Source organism: Antrostomus carolinensis, unplaced genomic scaffold (genome assembly GCF_000700745.2).
Source record: "Antrostomus carolinensis isolate BGI_N321 unplaced genomic scaffold, ASM70074v2 scaffold11366, whole genome shotgun sequence".
NCBI classification, from domain to species: Eukaryota; Metazoa; Chordata; class Aves; order Caprimulgiformes; family Caprimulgidae; genus Antrostomus; species Antrostomus carolinensis.
Genome location: NW_010319804.1, coordinates 14,994 through 32,131, shown reverse-complemented (window position 1 = coordinate 32,131; position 17,138 = coordinate 14,994). Strand labels below are relative to the sequence as shown.

The window sequence follows — 17,138 nt, the reverse complement described above, 5'->3', positions numbered from 1 at the left end:
GCTTCAGATCCTGAAACAGTTCATTTACCAGTTTCCAATCGATTTATCTAAACAAGATGTTTGAACCAATCCAAACAGAAATTTTAAAATATTTTTAAAGAAAATCACTCAGAAGCAGGAAAACTCAATAGATACATCTAATTCAAAGAAAGTGACGAAGAATCCAAAGGGGCAATGGCTATATTCAGTGTCAGAAAGCCACTCATTAGTAAAGAGTTAAACAGTATCTAGGTCACTCACTCTACAGTCTTTCCTGCACACCCTCAGCTCACTGCATATCGGAAATGCTGTGTGGGAAGGCCAGGGAACTAAACTCACAAACCAAGTATGACTCAGACCGCAGTAATTTAATGATACTTTTTTTTTTTTTTAATCTTAAATTATCCTTGGGATTAAAAGAATCCACACCCTCAATATGAAACCAAATCACAGTGAAAGGAAGAAACCATCAATTCGCGGATCTTTGAGTCAACAAAAAGTATCTAGAAACAAATTATTAATGGTAAAGGACTGAGACCTTTCCTAGAACATACTATAAGGTCAGAACAGCAGTAGGTGTAGAATTTGAGCCTCAGTCAGATGTTCTTCTGAAAACCCTAGTGGGGATGATCTCAGCAACAAGAATGTCAGAGAATTGCTTCCCAGAAAAATAAAGGAGAGCTGTCACAGCCAAATGCTGATCTCTACCACTAGAGGAAAGCAACTTGAGAGAAACAGCCTCACAGTTACTCCACCACTGGAGAAGCTGAACTCGAGCTGTCAACTATCTTCAGCACAAGTATAAGCAGAAGACAACTATAAGATCCCGAAGAAGGCAGAACACCAGTGACCCGGTCCAAATACAAATCCAGTTAAATCCCTGAGGAATAATGAAAACTTCTGCAAATTCTGTCCCACGGAACAAAGCAGAAGTTTGGAAAGGACACTAATGAGCAGAAGAAAACGTTGCCCTCAGAAATATTCCTTCCTGACTACAATATAAAATTACTAAAATTTACTCTTTCCTCTGCACTTCAAGCTGCCTCCCTCCTCTTCACTTAAAGAAAGGACAAAAAAAGACATGCTACCACAAAGAGAAGAGCAAAGCTAAAATGCTGTAACAGCACTAAAATGTCTTTTATCACAGGAACATATAAAATTTCATTCAGAAAAACAGAAACTAATTTCCCATTTTTCATGACAAAAATGTAACTAGTTTTGTTGTGGTGATATAAACAACAGTGGATTCCTTTTTCAGAAGGGTTTTTTTAGCTTATTGTGAGGAACATGGCAAGCCAATTATAAAGAATTTAGCATCTTGTTTTAAAGCTATATATTTAGACATATTCTGCTCCATTTCTAATTATATGATCTATTTTTTTTTTTTATCTCATGAGATAAAGAAACTAACAATGTTCCCAAAACCTATATGCACCGTATAAACATCACTAGGATGCTTGGTCAGTAACCAGTTACCTTTGAAAGAAAAGTCTTGCTGCTTCTCACCTTTCAGTTACAACCATGGAGGAGTCCAAATCCCTAATCTCCTCTGATTAAGTGAGAGATTTGGACCCAAATGAGTTTAAGTGGAGTTTAAGTTAATTAAATTTAAGGAACAATTAAAATGGCAACATCTTTGATAGAAAAGACCAAAATGAAGCAGCAGTCCTGTGTTACAGACTGATTTGGATCCACACAGAGTCTGCTTCAGGTTATTGCTTCAAAAAGTGCAATTTATTAGTTAAATGGAAATTTAAGAGGAAAAAATTAAGTCTTTCCTGTTTTTCAAAAGGAATTACTCAAAAAAACCCAACTTTTCTGACCCTGGCTATGTAACCAAGAACATCTGAACAACTTGGGCCTTTCTGTGTTCTACTGAAACCTACCTACTTTTTGCATCCTATCAATTCTACTCAATTCAGTTGTCCAAAACAGTGAGTCTGTGCTCCTTAGACTACCACCTCGACCTCTGTTCAAGTGCTCGATGGGAAACAGTTGATTGGTGACAGTCAGGGCCATCCCCTCTTCTTGGGAGGGCCACTCTTTTCAAAATATTTAATGACATTTGCAAAACTGCATAATACAGAGTGAGCAACCTAGACTTCAAAGAGAATTAACAAATATTTAACTGATTAAGCAATTAATAAAATGGGTGGAAAAACTTCAAAATTTCTTATGGAACAAAGTAACACGCAATTCACTTGGGAAGAATGGAAGACTGGGACAGATTATTGTATATTTTTATAATGTCATAGCTCTGAGTATTTGGAAGATGTTCAAAAAGAATTGATCCTAATTTACATAATAAAGAGTACATTCATGCTGAGGCCTTGGTATGGTGATGAATTGTTTTCCACAGCAGCCCTGGCTAACAACAGTCTTTTCACTCCTAGTTCTGTACCTCTGTACTGCAACACGGAAGGCCTGTAAGCTGTCACTGAGGAAAAGGAATCTGGGTCAATACTTTCCCTCTCAGTATTTGAGATCTTCAAAATATAGCAAATAGACTTTTGGCACCAAATAAAAAAGCCTTAACAATAAAGTTAAGACAAAGCCTGCCACACAATAAAAACAAATAGCTTTAAGTGTAGGAAATGCAGAGGGTTGAATATTGGATATCTGGAGAAAAAAAACCACGCAGATGATTTACAAACACTCCTTTTCAGATCACAGTACTACAAACAGTGATGAGGAAGGAAACGCACACTGCTATGTCAGCTCCACTGCATACCCCACCATGCTGATACCCTCAGGCCTTGAAGGGAAAGAGTCTTTCTTCTCTCTGCCAAAGAGAGTTCTGGCTCCTCCAGAACTCAGCCAAGACATTCAGACCTAACAAGAGGAAGACTTCTGTCTTGGGGCACTGCACAGCCACAGGCTAAAAAGGAGAAAAAAAAAAAAAAAAAAGAAAAAACAAACAACAACAACAAAAAACCAAAACAAAAACAAAACCAACAAAAAACCCACACAACCACACGCTGAAAGAATGAACCAGAGACTGTGTAATTATGTAGCCGAAAAGCTCAGCCTCCACTATCAAACAAATCCTAAGCCCACACTATGGAGCACTAAGTGGTTTCAAACCCTAACACCAGCAGTAGGAGCTGCAGGCTCCAAAGGGTGCTCGGAGCTTTCTAGGCTCAGGCCATTGTGAGCACACTGCAAACAAACAGGAGTCAAGCTTGCAGTTCTCTTAGGGGCATAGGTAAGCATTTCTGGTTTACATCAAGTTTTTTAACACACCAGTTCCTTGGCGATTTTACGAACATGCTAAATAAAACTATGTACTCTGCTAGTCTCTGGGCTCCAAAAGCTCTTCAGCAGAGTCCTTGAAACCAGAAATAACTAGCTTGGCTCTTTTATGGGTATTTAGATAATTTTATTTCTGACATTTAGGGTTTGCAAATAAAAGATTTGAGATTTCTCCAGTATTTGTATTACCTCATATGAAGCATTTTTTTAATCCTGATTTTAGATCTTCTATTAACATAATGCTTATTAAAGAAAAAGTCTTTATTAGTGCACCAGAATAACTGCTGATATTTTGACAGACTTGTGAAAGCTTGTTAGTGACTATCTCAGTCAAAAAGCAGCACTAGGATTTGAAATATTGATAGTGTGTAAGGCCTAAGTCCACAACGTTCTCCTAAGCAAAAATACTGACCCATCCTCTGCCTTTTAAGGATAGTATGTAAAATTACAGAACTGCACAGAATAGAGAAAACAAACATTTAAAAAGAACATACATTTTGGGCTAATATATTTAAATTAAGATGGCCAAAATGATCAATTAATTAAATGTAATTATTAATAAAAAATTGAGTGGATTTCTCTTGTGACAGCAAAGCAACAGACTGCAAGTTTTTCCTCTTTTGGAAAAATAAAAGAATAAAGTAAGAGAAGAAATGGAAAGGGAAGGGACAGAATAAGAGTACAAATCAGAACATACTTCTTCCACCAAAACTGATTCTGTTAATGATTCACTCAACTCACACAGGTTATTTCAAGTGGAATATTTGTACTAGTAACAGTGTCAAAACAGAGTACAAATCAAAGTCTTCTAATTTTGTGTTTTCATTGGTGTTTTTTGCTCTCTGTCCATGTATCATAACATTATCAACATTCAAATTAAAATTTGACTTTTTTCCCAGGTACACCACATCTACCTGCAAAGATTAGATATTGAAATGATGAAATATTACTTCTTCTCTCAGCAGCCCTTCAGTAATTTAATTTTCTATAGGATTGGTCTGAGTCTTGAGTAAGGCACTGCTCAAACTGAACTGAGGCAGCTGACATCTTTTTGTCAAATGTCAAGACAGGGCAGAATTTTAGATCTTGTAAAAAAGCAGTTGAGAATCAAGGTTTAATATTGTGTGGAGGTTTTTTTAAGGATAAACACTTTTTTTTCTCCTTATTTCCTCAATTACAAGTTTCATTGGAGGTAGCAGGATCTGAATTAACTTGTTTACCTATATTTGTTAGTGCTTTCATTCTGCAGGTAAAATATGCACGTTTATCATCTGGGTTGCATACAATATAGGGGTGACAGTGTTTCAACCCTAAATGCCATTTGGCAACAACATGGAGGAAAAAAGGTTGAAAGGATCTGTGACAACATCAAATGGCTCATTTTTTTTTTTTTCATTTCAAGGAGTTAATATTACAGAAATCGGAGCTAAGCAGAACTAACCTTTAGCAAACAAAGTCAAGACTTCACGAGATTTCTATGAGTTATGTGAAACCACATGAGATATTAGACATTAGAAATAAGGATCTGCTTGCAAATATTGATTCTGCTTTCTACGCTGAACGGTATCCTTAAAAAAATGGCAAGCTTAATGTAAGCATGCTAGGGCAGAAATCAACCCGGGCTCTAAGCTGATTCAATTCTGAACTGGTTTCTGACTGATACACCCTTCTATCAGAAGGGACAGTTTTTGGCATCTTGGAACTCACTAAAAAGCCTGATTAGTACTTTTTAACATTTTCAGTAGTCCATTGAAAGTAAACTTCAAAATGTTGTTGAATTACTGGTTATTCCGACAAATAACTGTGCTGCTATCACCTCCCATCTGAGCCGGGCCCCTGCCACCAGGGAAGCTCCAGACCGGGATCCTGATCAAAGGCATTCCACCAGCTGCCATGGGACATTTTTTTCCTGTGGCTCTGCAATAGAGAACAAGGGCTGCATCTCCACACAACAAATAAACGCAGACTTCCGAACGCTCACAGATTTACAGGCCCCATGCTACAAAATCAGCTTTCTTTTTTCTGAGAGATCTCCGATGGCAGCAACTTTTACCAATCTGTTTTCCTAGTGCTTCTTTTACAAGCAGCTGTGGCTGAAACATTCCTTCCACTCTCCTCTCCTCCCTCGCCCCCACTTCCTAGAGGAAATTCCATGGGATCACCTCCGCTCCAGCCCCACTCTGCAACAGAAATCTCATCTCCTGGGGGAGATGAAGCTTGTGCAATCACTGGGTCCCTGGATCTCTGACCACTGTGCAGATGGATTTCCTTGGTGTGTTTGCATTCAAATTGCTTATTTAAGAGGGTGTGCTGAGGGAAACTGCTGATTACTGTTAGGCCAAATGAAATAGTGAGTTTGAAAAACTTCAATCTTTGCTTAATCACAAAACGGAAAGAGAAAATTAAAACTATATTTGTTTTAAATTCAAGGCATCTCAAGAGACTGTCTGCATCCAGAGGATAGGACTCTAGAAGACAACTTTTCTTACTTTTTTCCCCAATTACAATTTCCACAAAAATACATACAGCTCCCTAATAACATTCTCTACAAGAAGGCATTATTATAAAAAAAAAAAACAAAAACAAAAAAACCCTGGAACTCCTTAGAGAGGATTTCAGTGTGGATTTCATTTGATCGTGAATGTAAAGCTGTCTGAATTTTATTTCTGTCTAATTAAAGTGCAGATATTGAGGGGGAGAGAGAGAGTCTTCCTTCACATCATGCCAGGCTAGACATTTCATAAAATGACTGCTTAAAGCAGTTGCTAAAAAAATTAAGGAAATGACTATTTAAACCAAACAGCACATCTCCAGGCCAATTGCAATTCCCACGGCATACCACACAAATGCCTCGCCACTCACTGCGGAAGTCAAGCCCTAACAAAAAGCAGCATTTCAGTTTCCATGTCAGGCCCACATCTCTCCAGTGTATCTGGCAAAAGGGACATACAAAACTGAATACTATTTCTTCTCAGATGTAGAAATGGGATACTTACTTCTGACAGCAACCTCTTAAAAGATCATCAGCTAAGACAGAAGCTAGCAGAGCCAGTTTACATACCAACTGGCACGCAACTCCTCCTCTGGTAGTTTGTCTAGCTGATAAACTGGGTGCATCAGCCAGGCAGAACACAAGTCAGATTATCTAAATCCTGGTCCCAAGGTTATTGCGGGTTTTTCTCTGCGGCGCTGCACTATATTCCACACCAACGTCTGCTTTCAAAGGCAACACAGCACTGGTACAATCAGTTATTACATCTAGGGAACATACCTTCACCATTCTTGGTGGTGTGTTTGCTCTGAAGAGCAAAACTGGATGTAAAAGTGCAGTTAAGAGAAATTTACTGCATATTGTACAAAACCCAAACCATGCCACAGTCCTTGAACAAGGAATAAAGAAAACAATAATGCTGGTACCACACAACACTGAGCTGAACATTACAAATCACATACTGCTCAGCTGCTAAAGAAACTACCTCCTCCTACAACCAAATGATATTCTGTAAATCTGGTGTTATTTATTCAGAGACGTATGCAGTAATACTATTTTTAAAAATGCATATATAAACCTGTAAAAGAGCTAATTTGTAGAGGACTTCTTTCCACTCTAATAAAGTAAAACAACAGATAGGCTCCTGCTCTAATATGATCAAGTATTAATACTGACCTCAAAGGGAACAGTTTCTGAGACAATGTTGCATCACAATTATATGACATGAAATCATATTCCACATAATTATATTTCACTGCAGCTGACAAACCATGAAAGAAAAATGCAAGAAAAATGGAGAATAAAGGACAAAGAAATAAAGACAAAATAATTCTAAAAAAAATTTGAGAAGTTAGCTTTGAAATTTTCCATTCCACTTTCCCTTACCCACACCTTCTATTTAAATGGGTTGTATTCACATGCTACAGACATTTCCTTAGACTGAAATAAGCAGCAGTGACCTGCCCAGACCATTCTCCCAAAAAGTTACATGCAGAAGACGGTCAGACTATTTCCTAATGTCCAGACATGCCCTTTTTCTAATGAGGTATACTGAGTAAAATTAGCAGATTTCTTGCTCTTAACTGACTGCAGCAATGACAGCTCCCTGCTACAGTAAATGTTCGAGCTCCAGTTCACCACTTCTCAGTCCTGAGTGTGTTTGAAGGAGACGGGAAATGGCAGCACAGGGAGAGGTCACAATTATATGGCAAGCAAAGAACATGGAAATATTAATATGCTAATGATGTCACATGACTTAATGAAAATATGTCTTTTATTAAGAGCAGGGAATTGAAACAATTTTTGAGTGCTCTTGTCTCAAAACAGGGAAACATTAGAGTATGTAGCTATAAAAAAAAAGAAAAGTTCCCATGCTGTGGAAACAAAGCTGTATAGCACGTCTGGCTCAAATGTTTCAAAACAACTATTAGCCTGCCATTCATTTTAGCTATGCTTGTGTTCATGATGCCGAATATTTAAGAAAGAATCCTTAAAATACTCTTTCAACAAGATATCCCATTTCCCAACATACATAAGCAAAAGCAGCCGCTACAAGGTTCTGTTTTTGTATTCTGACCATCCTGGCACGGAACAATGGTCTGTCGTGGTAATTATATCACTAACTTTGTTACCTTAAACCAGCTGCTTTCCTAATTGTAATCCTATTAAAAATCAGCATTATAACCACACAGTGATAATTTAAGGGGGAAAGCCTACGTGAAATTGTCCAGAGCAAAAACAGATCTCAAAAATACTACATAGACTACAAACAGCTTGATACAAGCGTCACGGTTCAAGCAAACAGCCTGGAAGGGAGCACCCCAAAGGATGGGCTAGCAGGATCCTGTCTAACAGTCAGTGAATAAAAGTACAATTAAAGCCTAAATAATGTATTCATAAATCCAACACAACAGCTGAAGGAGGCACATCAAGCAAGTATTGATAGTCATGCCAGGGGAAGAGAGTACAACTAAGCATGGCTGAGGCTGCTACTGCTCCAGCAACAACACCTCCATGGCAAAGGTTTGCTCAGTACAGCAGATCTCATGCAATGGCACTACCCAGTCTGGGAAAAAGAAACTGCACAGCAGAGTCAGGCAGCCTCCTGTAGGCTTCCCCACATCATGCTCACCAGCTCCTTACTCTGATTTCTACTTTCCTCTGCTCTTGTCCTTCTATTTACCTGATTGCTCCTGTCTAGCCTCCCACAGAAAAGAATATTTGTGGGCCACTGCATCAATTGCTTTGCCTACCCTTACATACCTAATGGAAAGCTTGTGTGGCCAGGACTGACTCACATGGTGTCCCGCCGACACTCTGGACTCTGGTTCTGGGTTGGCTCTTACGACATTCTTGTGACAAACGTAATACCTACCTTACTCTTCCTCACACTTCTGCCTCTGGCACAACTGATATGAAGAAATTTGTTTTCCCAGTGCAGAACCGGAGGAGCAGGCTTGAGTTTGAATGAACTATTTAGAAATGTGGCAGCTTTATTTCCCACACAAAAGCCAGTAATACTGTCTGAAAATAGTTGTACTGCTAGGAAAGCCTTCACAACAAAATTATAATATTCACTTTTCATCTTGGAAAAGAGTAGAAAGCTTCACCTATTACATCACTAGAAAGAACCAAGCAGATGAAGGTGGAGACCAGATTTGTGAGACATATATGCAAGAGTACAAATGGTGCTCTTGCCAGGAAAGCACTTTTCCACAAAACTGGTGAACATTTGTTGATTGTGTTTGTAAATACTGCACAGCTGGGCTACAACAGGAAAGCAAGCCCGACACTTCTATACTTTGATAAGAGGTTTCTCTAGCAATTCACCAAAAATAATTAATCAAAATAAAAACATGGCCCAAATTAGCACTGCTAGCTGTTGTGAACAAGAACTAAAGTAAGCATATTAACTAAAGCAAAGTCACTGTATAACCAGACCCACACACAAGAACTCTGTAGATTCTTCCAATTTGTATTCTGAGGGAATATATTGAAAGCAATATCTCTCTACAATAGCCACCACTGAAAATAACTTTTCAGTAGAGTATATGATAAAAGTCCATGATGATCAGAGGGAAAATCTACACAGATGGGATGTTTATGGCATTTGTAGTGACAATGACGTTTTTCAACCATTATTTCCTCAACCCACAGGTGTTTTTCTGTCTTGTCTGACAACAGCCAAAAGATATCAAACAAAAGCCAGTGACCTTTTTCTGTACATCCACCCCCAGTAAAATCTCAGACATTTTGAAAGAGCTAATGAAAATATTTCAGAGATCTGGAGTAAACAGCAGTTGCTTCATTGACTTCCGTGTGTCCAAGATTTTATTCTCCATTTATTTTGTATTGCTTCAGCTTAAACAACCAACACAGCAGCTTTCAAAAATATCTTGCCCTCTATATCCTATAAGTTTAGACAGATTTGTAGGAAGGAAAAATTTTGCATCTGAAACTTTCCATAGTCTATAAAAGTGGATTACTGAGCTCCTGTAAACAAGGAGAGAGTGTTGTCATTTCTATCTTACTGCAGCATAAAATCAGTTGCTAAGGGGCTATATTGGCAGAGAAGTATAAGACTCTTAATAGGTTACCCAGATTTTTTGAAAGATGTTCCAAATCTAAAATTTCTGGACATCTCACTTGGTTTCTCAGCAGAAATGGATAATTTTGAGACAGGGCCTCCTTTCCTCTCAAGTAAGACGTTTAGGAGAGAAATATCTCACAGGAAGAAAAGCCACAACCTTCCAAATCTGTAAATTCACTTCAGAATTTATTTAATAACTTCATGGCTGCAGTTCTTGCCTTTTCTTTATTTGCAAAATTCATGTTGATTCAACTACAAATATTGAAAAACAAAATCGGAATCTTTGGCCGTGCAGGAGGAAAAGGATCAGTTACAGCAAAGTATTGAACCTATTTTTTCTAGGATGTTCATGCATCAATGACATCTGCAAGCCAAAACGTCTTCAGAAAGAGGTTAAGGAGCTATAGTAACCACTGCACAAATAGTAGTTACCGGGCAGCTCCAGTGCAAAATAACCTCACAACTGTGTCCTAACATAAAATTAGTGCGCGGGCCAAGGTTTCTTCATCAGTTCAAAAGACAAAAATGGGAAGGAAACGTCTACTTCTATGAAACATGCATTTGTAACTAAAATTCAAGTGACGAGGTCATTGCCACAGGGGAAGCTGTAAAGATGTTTCCTTTATCAATGAAACACTTCACAGATTGATAAACTGTTCCTTTTTCTGTAAAATACATGGATTTCATTTGCTGTTGGGAAAATAGCCAAATAGAATTTTTTTTTTCTTTCACAACTTGATAGCAAGTTGTTTTTCTTATAATATTAATATAATTAATGTGACTGTTATCCTGAAAGTCCGAGTTTTGTTTACAACAGAAAAAATAAAAATTCTTCTCTATAAATTAGGTACCAGATTTTTTGCAATATCCAAAACCAAAGGCACCTAATGTAAGCTGGCATCCAAGACTTACAAGTTTTCCTAGTTATTTTGCTGACTTACGTTGAGATCTTGGGCATGTATTTTTGCCTATTCCTAGTTACTTATCTGCAAAATTGAAGATAAAATTAGTTCTAACAATCTCAGATAGTAATGTTATATACAAATCTTAATGATTCTCCATTCATTCCAAAGAGATCTAGTAGTTTTCTTACAGGTAGTACTGAAAATACAGCTCAGTACTTTGATTTCGAAATATTCCAGGAAGTGCACTGTGAATTTCAGAAGAATCAAGGATTTAAAAATTCAGTAAAACATTTAAGAAAGATGACTTTAAACACTGTATTAACAATATAATTGCACAGTCTCTTGACACGTGACCCACATTTGAAAGTAACTAAAAGGCAAGTGCTGCTGTAAAAATTAGAAAACAAAACCAAAAAACTTACACAAGCTAAAAAAATCTCATGTTAACTGCACTGCCTGAAAACCTTCTGCTCAGCCAAGTCTACCTGGACTTCTAGCCACTAGCAAGGCTTCTTACATGGATCAGTTATTTCTCATTATAAATATAATTGTACAGTAATGTACAGCCAACATAAATTAGTCTAAAACCAGGATAAGCTTTCAAATTCACAAGGGAATTTACAGTGATGCAGAACAATTACTTAAGCAGTTTGTATCAAGAGATTATGTTAGTAGTGAACAGAGGAGACCCTCTATTGCAGGACCTTCCATCACAGGTTCTTAATACTATGTTTCACATTTTGATGTTTATTTTCATTTATCTGTGATTTCAACAGCACTAAGTAGCAGTATGGCTCACTTTTACTAAAGCAATGGATTGCTTCTGTTCACCACTATATTTAAACTTACTTTGCTTCCCCAAAGTGTCAAACACAGTCTTTTCCTTCATTGAAACTTGCCATCATACTACAGCTGAGGATTTTTATTTATGAATCCCTTTTTATTCCCTTGTAGTCCAAACACTCATTTTGTATACCTACTGTAAGCTTTTAAGGCATGACATCATAATTTATATTTAAGCATAGTACTTACGGTTGGCATAATTTTACCAGGTCCTGATCAGTGGTGTTTGGAGGCAGTGCTCTGATGTAAAGGTTTGTTTTACTTAATTGATCCCATCCTGAGTTGCTGCTGCTACTGCTGTTGTTATTACTGCTGGTGGTGCTGGGACTAGGAGGAGCCATTGGGTGGGCCGGTACAATGGACTGCTGCAAAGGAAAAAGTGCATTAGAGGAAACTATAGATAGCAATCACAGCATGCACGTTATCTCAGTCTACAGTGGCCTGTTTACCATTTGGAGCACCGTGTTAAATCTGTACATAATTACTCATACATTTTTAATACACCTGCTTTCACACCATGTTTGGGACAGGATTCACAGGCACATTCCAATATACCCAACTGCCATCTGAAGCGTGTACAATGCATGATGCAGGCTCAAATTATATATAACTTCTGCTGAATATTACTCATAGGAATTTATCACTCTTCCTTGTGGCATCTGATGTGAAAATGAAATTAAGAGATATTGTTGCTGTAGGTTCCAGCAGGTATAAATTAAGTTTACATCACTATGACTGCTCCACATGTCAAATGAATTACTGTGGTGGACATGAAGATTATGCTATTCCCTTAATCTATCCAGAAATATAAAAATAATTAGGAGTCTCTTTTGTATCTCTTCTGGCTTTTAGTACTTCACACAAAACTGCTATTACTTTTTTTAAAGATACAGAGGGAGCATAGACAGCTTAAGGACCAGAATTTAAATTGCATGCCTTGGCAGAATTTTCATATTGCCACTGATGTCAGTATTTGTGAATTTTGTTTCAAAAGTCTCAAGAAAAAGATACTGTATAATGAAAAAAAAAAACCCCAAAACTAAAGGAGATAAGCACATAAGCACTTCTGTTGTAGTCCTCAAGGTATTTAATGCTATTGTTCTTAAAAACAGACCGTAATGGAATGTGAAATCATCCTAGAGAAAATCTGCAGCAGGAGCCATCTTAATCATTTGCATTAACAACAGCATAGCAGGGCACAGTGCAGAAGTATTATAACCAGGTCTGTGGTACTATAAGAGAAGAATACTTTAATGAATAAACTAGAGAGCTAAAGTTGCCAGTAAAAGCCTTGTGACTACAAGGTTTTCACTGACAAAAAGAATCTGTCACATGCAGCCCCTTCCCTGCAAAAACCTCAGCCTCCACGGCTCAAGAAGCCCATAGCAAAGAACTGCCCTGTGAACTGCAGAGGAAAGGCACAGTATGGGCGGGGGGAAGTGGAATATAAAGTGAGATGTCAGTGTCGACTCACTTGTTCCCGCCCCGGTGCCACCCTCTTATTTGGACTAGTACAAACAGTTGTGTAGCCACAGCCTGAACAAAAAAAAAAAAATTATCTTCCCTGATCTGGTTCAACACGTGGTTTTGTGCTACGCAAAAGCTTTGGCAGTCACAAGGCAGGGAACAGGAATGTGTAGGCAGAGAGGAGGGGATTACAGTCTACCTCAGTTTAAAGTACCCATGAAACTACAGCCTTAATACACAAGTGAAACTATTTTGGAGATAACCTCGGGAAATTGGAATGAAATTGTGAGTGGGAGAAAAGTACAGAGACATGCCTTATACCAGATACTTCATGATAACTATGTGTTTCTTTTTTGAGTTTCCCTAGGAAAGTTTTGAAATCTTCCAATTCGGCATATTGCAAAGTTTATTATGGAGCAATAATAGCCCGGAAGAGCAAACTGCAACACTCACTATAAAATCAACATTGATATGTAGAAACATTGTTGTTGCCTAATTGAATTGAGCTGAAAATTACAAAAATTCCTCATAATTTAAAATTTCAAACCCAAATATCAATATTTCATTGCCATAGGGCTAGGGGGTTTTTTTTGTTTGTTTGTTTTAAATAAAGAGTTTTAGAAACAGCAAATCTCTTCCAAAGATTCTTACTTGGAAGCTGAAGTGCTGATCTAGAATTTCTTCCATGCATGATTTAAAATGGGAAAAAGATTAAACCCTCCCTCCAAGTCTGTAATGGAAACATTGACGGATTTTAACTATAGCAGCGCAAGTCAGGCTGTCACACCATTCTGCTTCCAGTAATGCCAGGCAATTATTTTTAGGGTTACAAGCAATGCAGAATGACAGAGCAACTATTTTCAAAACATTTTCATATCAAACTTAGTCTGGCACAGTACTACTCTTCTCTTCAAAAAAGCCTTCAGCAGAGTTCTCAAAATGCACACAGTGATCAAATGCTCAACTGCTCTGTTCAGGGTTTCAAAACGCGCACTTCTCTTGTGCGTGCCTGTACAGCTGCCATAAAAGTCAACATACACGTACCAGTCATCATCTTAACTTGTAATAGCTACTGGAGACTAAGAGCCTTTATTCTGTTTTTCAGTATCTTTGGTTTGGTTTTGCATTTACTTCTTACAATCGTTGTCCCTTAAAGTCTTTGCTTTTCTACATTATAAAGAGAAGGAGTTTTGTAAAATCTTGTCACCAGCTGGTCAAAAGCAGGAGAGGAAAATGAATGCGTGTGTGTGTGTTTGCAGAGAGCAGGAATCCCAACTCTGTCTTCCTGTAAAACATAAACACTTCATTCTGAGAAATTTAACCTTTTATTTAAACATGAAGATGTTCTAGTGCTAGTGGTCACGTCCAGATATGATGGGAATGTAAGTGTGATTACAGTTGTCTTCCTAAGTTTACAGACAGAAGGTTTTTCACCACTTCCACAGAAACTCATACTTTTACCAGCCTTAAAGGCATTACAAAACACAGATGCTGGGCATATTGCAACTCTCAACCCCTGCAACCCAAGGACACACAGACAACCATGAAAGGGGCCAGTGACATCTTAAAGCCATAGGACTTAAACACATTTTTTACATTAAAACTTAATTTTAAAATCTGAATCACTCTTTCCGCTCTGTTCCTCATCGACAACTTCTTGCAAAAACAAAACGATCAAGGTCCCTCTTTTGTTCCAAGGGGCTTTTCTTTTCCAGTTGCTGCAAAAGGCTCGCTGGGGTACAGAGCCTCACTGCTGTGGCTGCGCTGGCAGAGCCTCCTACGCTGACAGCACACGCCAGGAGAAGAGTTTTTCTGCTGGCGTAGTTGCATCACCTCCCCAAACGACATAAGCTAAGCTGATAAAAGTTCTCTTCTGCCAGCACAGCTGCATCTGCGCCTGGGGTTTCGCCAACATATCGATGTCAGCGAGGATGTATGCCTTTTTTCCACACCCCTGGCTGATACAATGCTCACTGGCAAGACATTCTGCAGTGGAGACATGGCCAAAGTTTGGGGTTGTTTGTTTAGCAACAGCTTTCATGAACATTAACTGAAAGCTTTTTATAAAGCTTGAAATAAAATTTTAAATGTTTTGTTTTTCAAACTGTAGTCTCTGCTGAAAATTCATATCAAAAGCTATTCGTAAGATTTTATCATGTGGACTTCACAACAGTTCGCAATACATAAAACCACATTCATTAATTTTTTCTTTTTAATCACTGCATCTTAAATTAAAACACTGAACACAAGTAGAGGAGGACTAAATCTAAGTTACAGACCACTATTTCTTGTGGCAATACTCCTGTTCACAAGAAATCTAATTTGCACACTGGCTTGCCATTTCTTCCTTAGTCTTCACTCCCAAAGGTAATTAATGATCATTCTTTCTCCACAGCAGTTTCCTTCCTGTCATCTTCAACAAACATCTAAGCAAAAAGGACAGTGACAAAATTATCATCCCATATGCTGTATGATTACTCCATCCCATTCTGGAGCCAGCTGTGAGGAGCTCCCAACATCCTTGCCTGATTTCCAAGGGATCTTTACACCAGCCCTCCACAGCCCGACCACAGCAGTGGGAAAACCACAGGTCCTTGTTAGGAAAAGAAAAAGCTCAGTGACAGCACAGGCCCCGTGGAGTGCCTTACACCAAGGAAAACTGCCTGCCTGTGTTTTCTTCCCAACATAAAACCCAAACAGGAATAATCACAAGTATTGAAAAACAACTGGAGAATATACTTATCATTGTATGAACCATTCCTGCCTTTCTTACAAAACACTCTATGCTTAAGGACTGGAAATGAGTCAGAGTAGGATTTTGCCTGCCAAGGAGAAGAATCTCTTCGCTGTCAACAGGAAAAACCAGAGAAAAAAAATGCCCAACCAAAACAAAACGGAAGAATCCCAAGAAATTCCTTTGACCTGGTTGTTGAGAGATACAGATCCTTGCTGCCTTCAGACTACAAAAGTCTCAAGGGAACTCCAACAAGCAGAAGATAACTTGGGCAATGACTGTCTCAAAACAGAGTGTGATTATTATGGTTATTTTATTTATTATTATTATTAAAGTTTCTAACTTTGTGTTATAAAAGCATGTCTATGAAGTTATATAACATGTTAGCATTTAATTATGAGTTCCTTCACTCAGCTAAAATTCCGGATGGGAAAAATACCGTGACTTTTAATAAGAGAGTTAGTTCTCACACATCTACTCTAAATTCAAACCATAAATTACGGCATATATTTACTATCTGATTTAGCCTGAACTGCTACTTGGATCATCTCACAGTTTCAAAATCTTGTCACTGGTGTTTGCCTAGCTTTGCTCAGGTGATTAAGCTTCAAGTACCTGCTTACTCTGCCTGACTTTGCCTAATCTCCCTGATTTCACTAAACAGCATTTCAAAACAGCACCTTCAATAACTGGCATTGACATAAAAATTACCATACATTTTTGTGAACATGTGCAACAGTGATAAAAAGTATTAAATTACATGAATCTGGATTAAATTGGGGGTTGGTTTATTTATTTATTAACCTACTTGACACAGAGCCTTACACATACAATGAAAGCAAGGGTTCAGGAAAATAGAAGATGCCACATATAGTATATGAAGACATTGCCACACTTAGTGCACAGCTTAGGAAATAAGAGGTTGTTTGGAATAAAATCATGTCCTAAACAGAAAGAAGAACTCCAAGTGTTTAACAGAAATGACTCTTCACTGATGAAGACAGATAGTTGTTTAATCATCTTCCTTTAGATAAGGAAACATTAAACCTTGACCACTTAGTCTAAGCCTGCAAACTGACAGCTGTAGTGGAGATGCCATTTTGAGTGTCCTCCACTATCCCATTTCATGGTTTCTATGTCTGAAATGTTATGGCAAGTAAAACTGTATTTCTGGACACCTCTCCAAGTCCAGTTATCAGTGGACATGAGTTGAGCAGTAGAAACAGAACCATCTGCTGCTGCTGTATTCACATCTCCTGCCTTAGGGCAGGTTCTCTGACTGTTGTTCTTCAGTCTGTCAGCACTTGTCACAGCAAGATTCAGTAAGCCAGCTGCTTTCTAAGCATTTTCAGGATGATACCCATATAACGTGTAGGG

General features: G+C 38.1%; 1 protein-coding gene across 1 annotated transcript in view; it reads right to left on the bottom strand.

The window, feature by feature from the left end:
* RBMS1 (RNA binding motif single stranded interacting protein 1) overlaps positions 1–12,684 on the bottom strand; it is a 68,897-nt gene extending 56,213 nt beyond the window's left edge. The window contains exons 1-2 of the mRNA XM_029085295.1: positions 12,655–12,684; positions 11,750–11,925 (exon numbers count right to left, since the gene is read on the bottom strand). Coding sequence (XP_028941128.1) covers positions 11,750–11,901 — 152 coding nt within the window. The 5' untranslated portion in view covers positions 11,902–11,925; positions 12,655–12,684. The remainder of the gene's footprint in view (positions 1–11,749; positions 11,926–12,654) is intronic.
* Between the last annotated feature and the right edge of the window lie 4,454 nt (positions 12,685–17,138).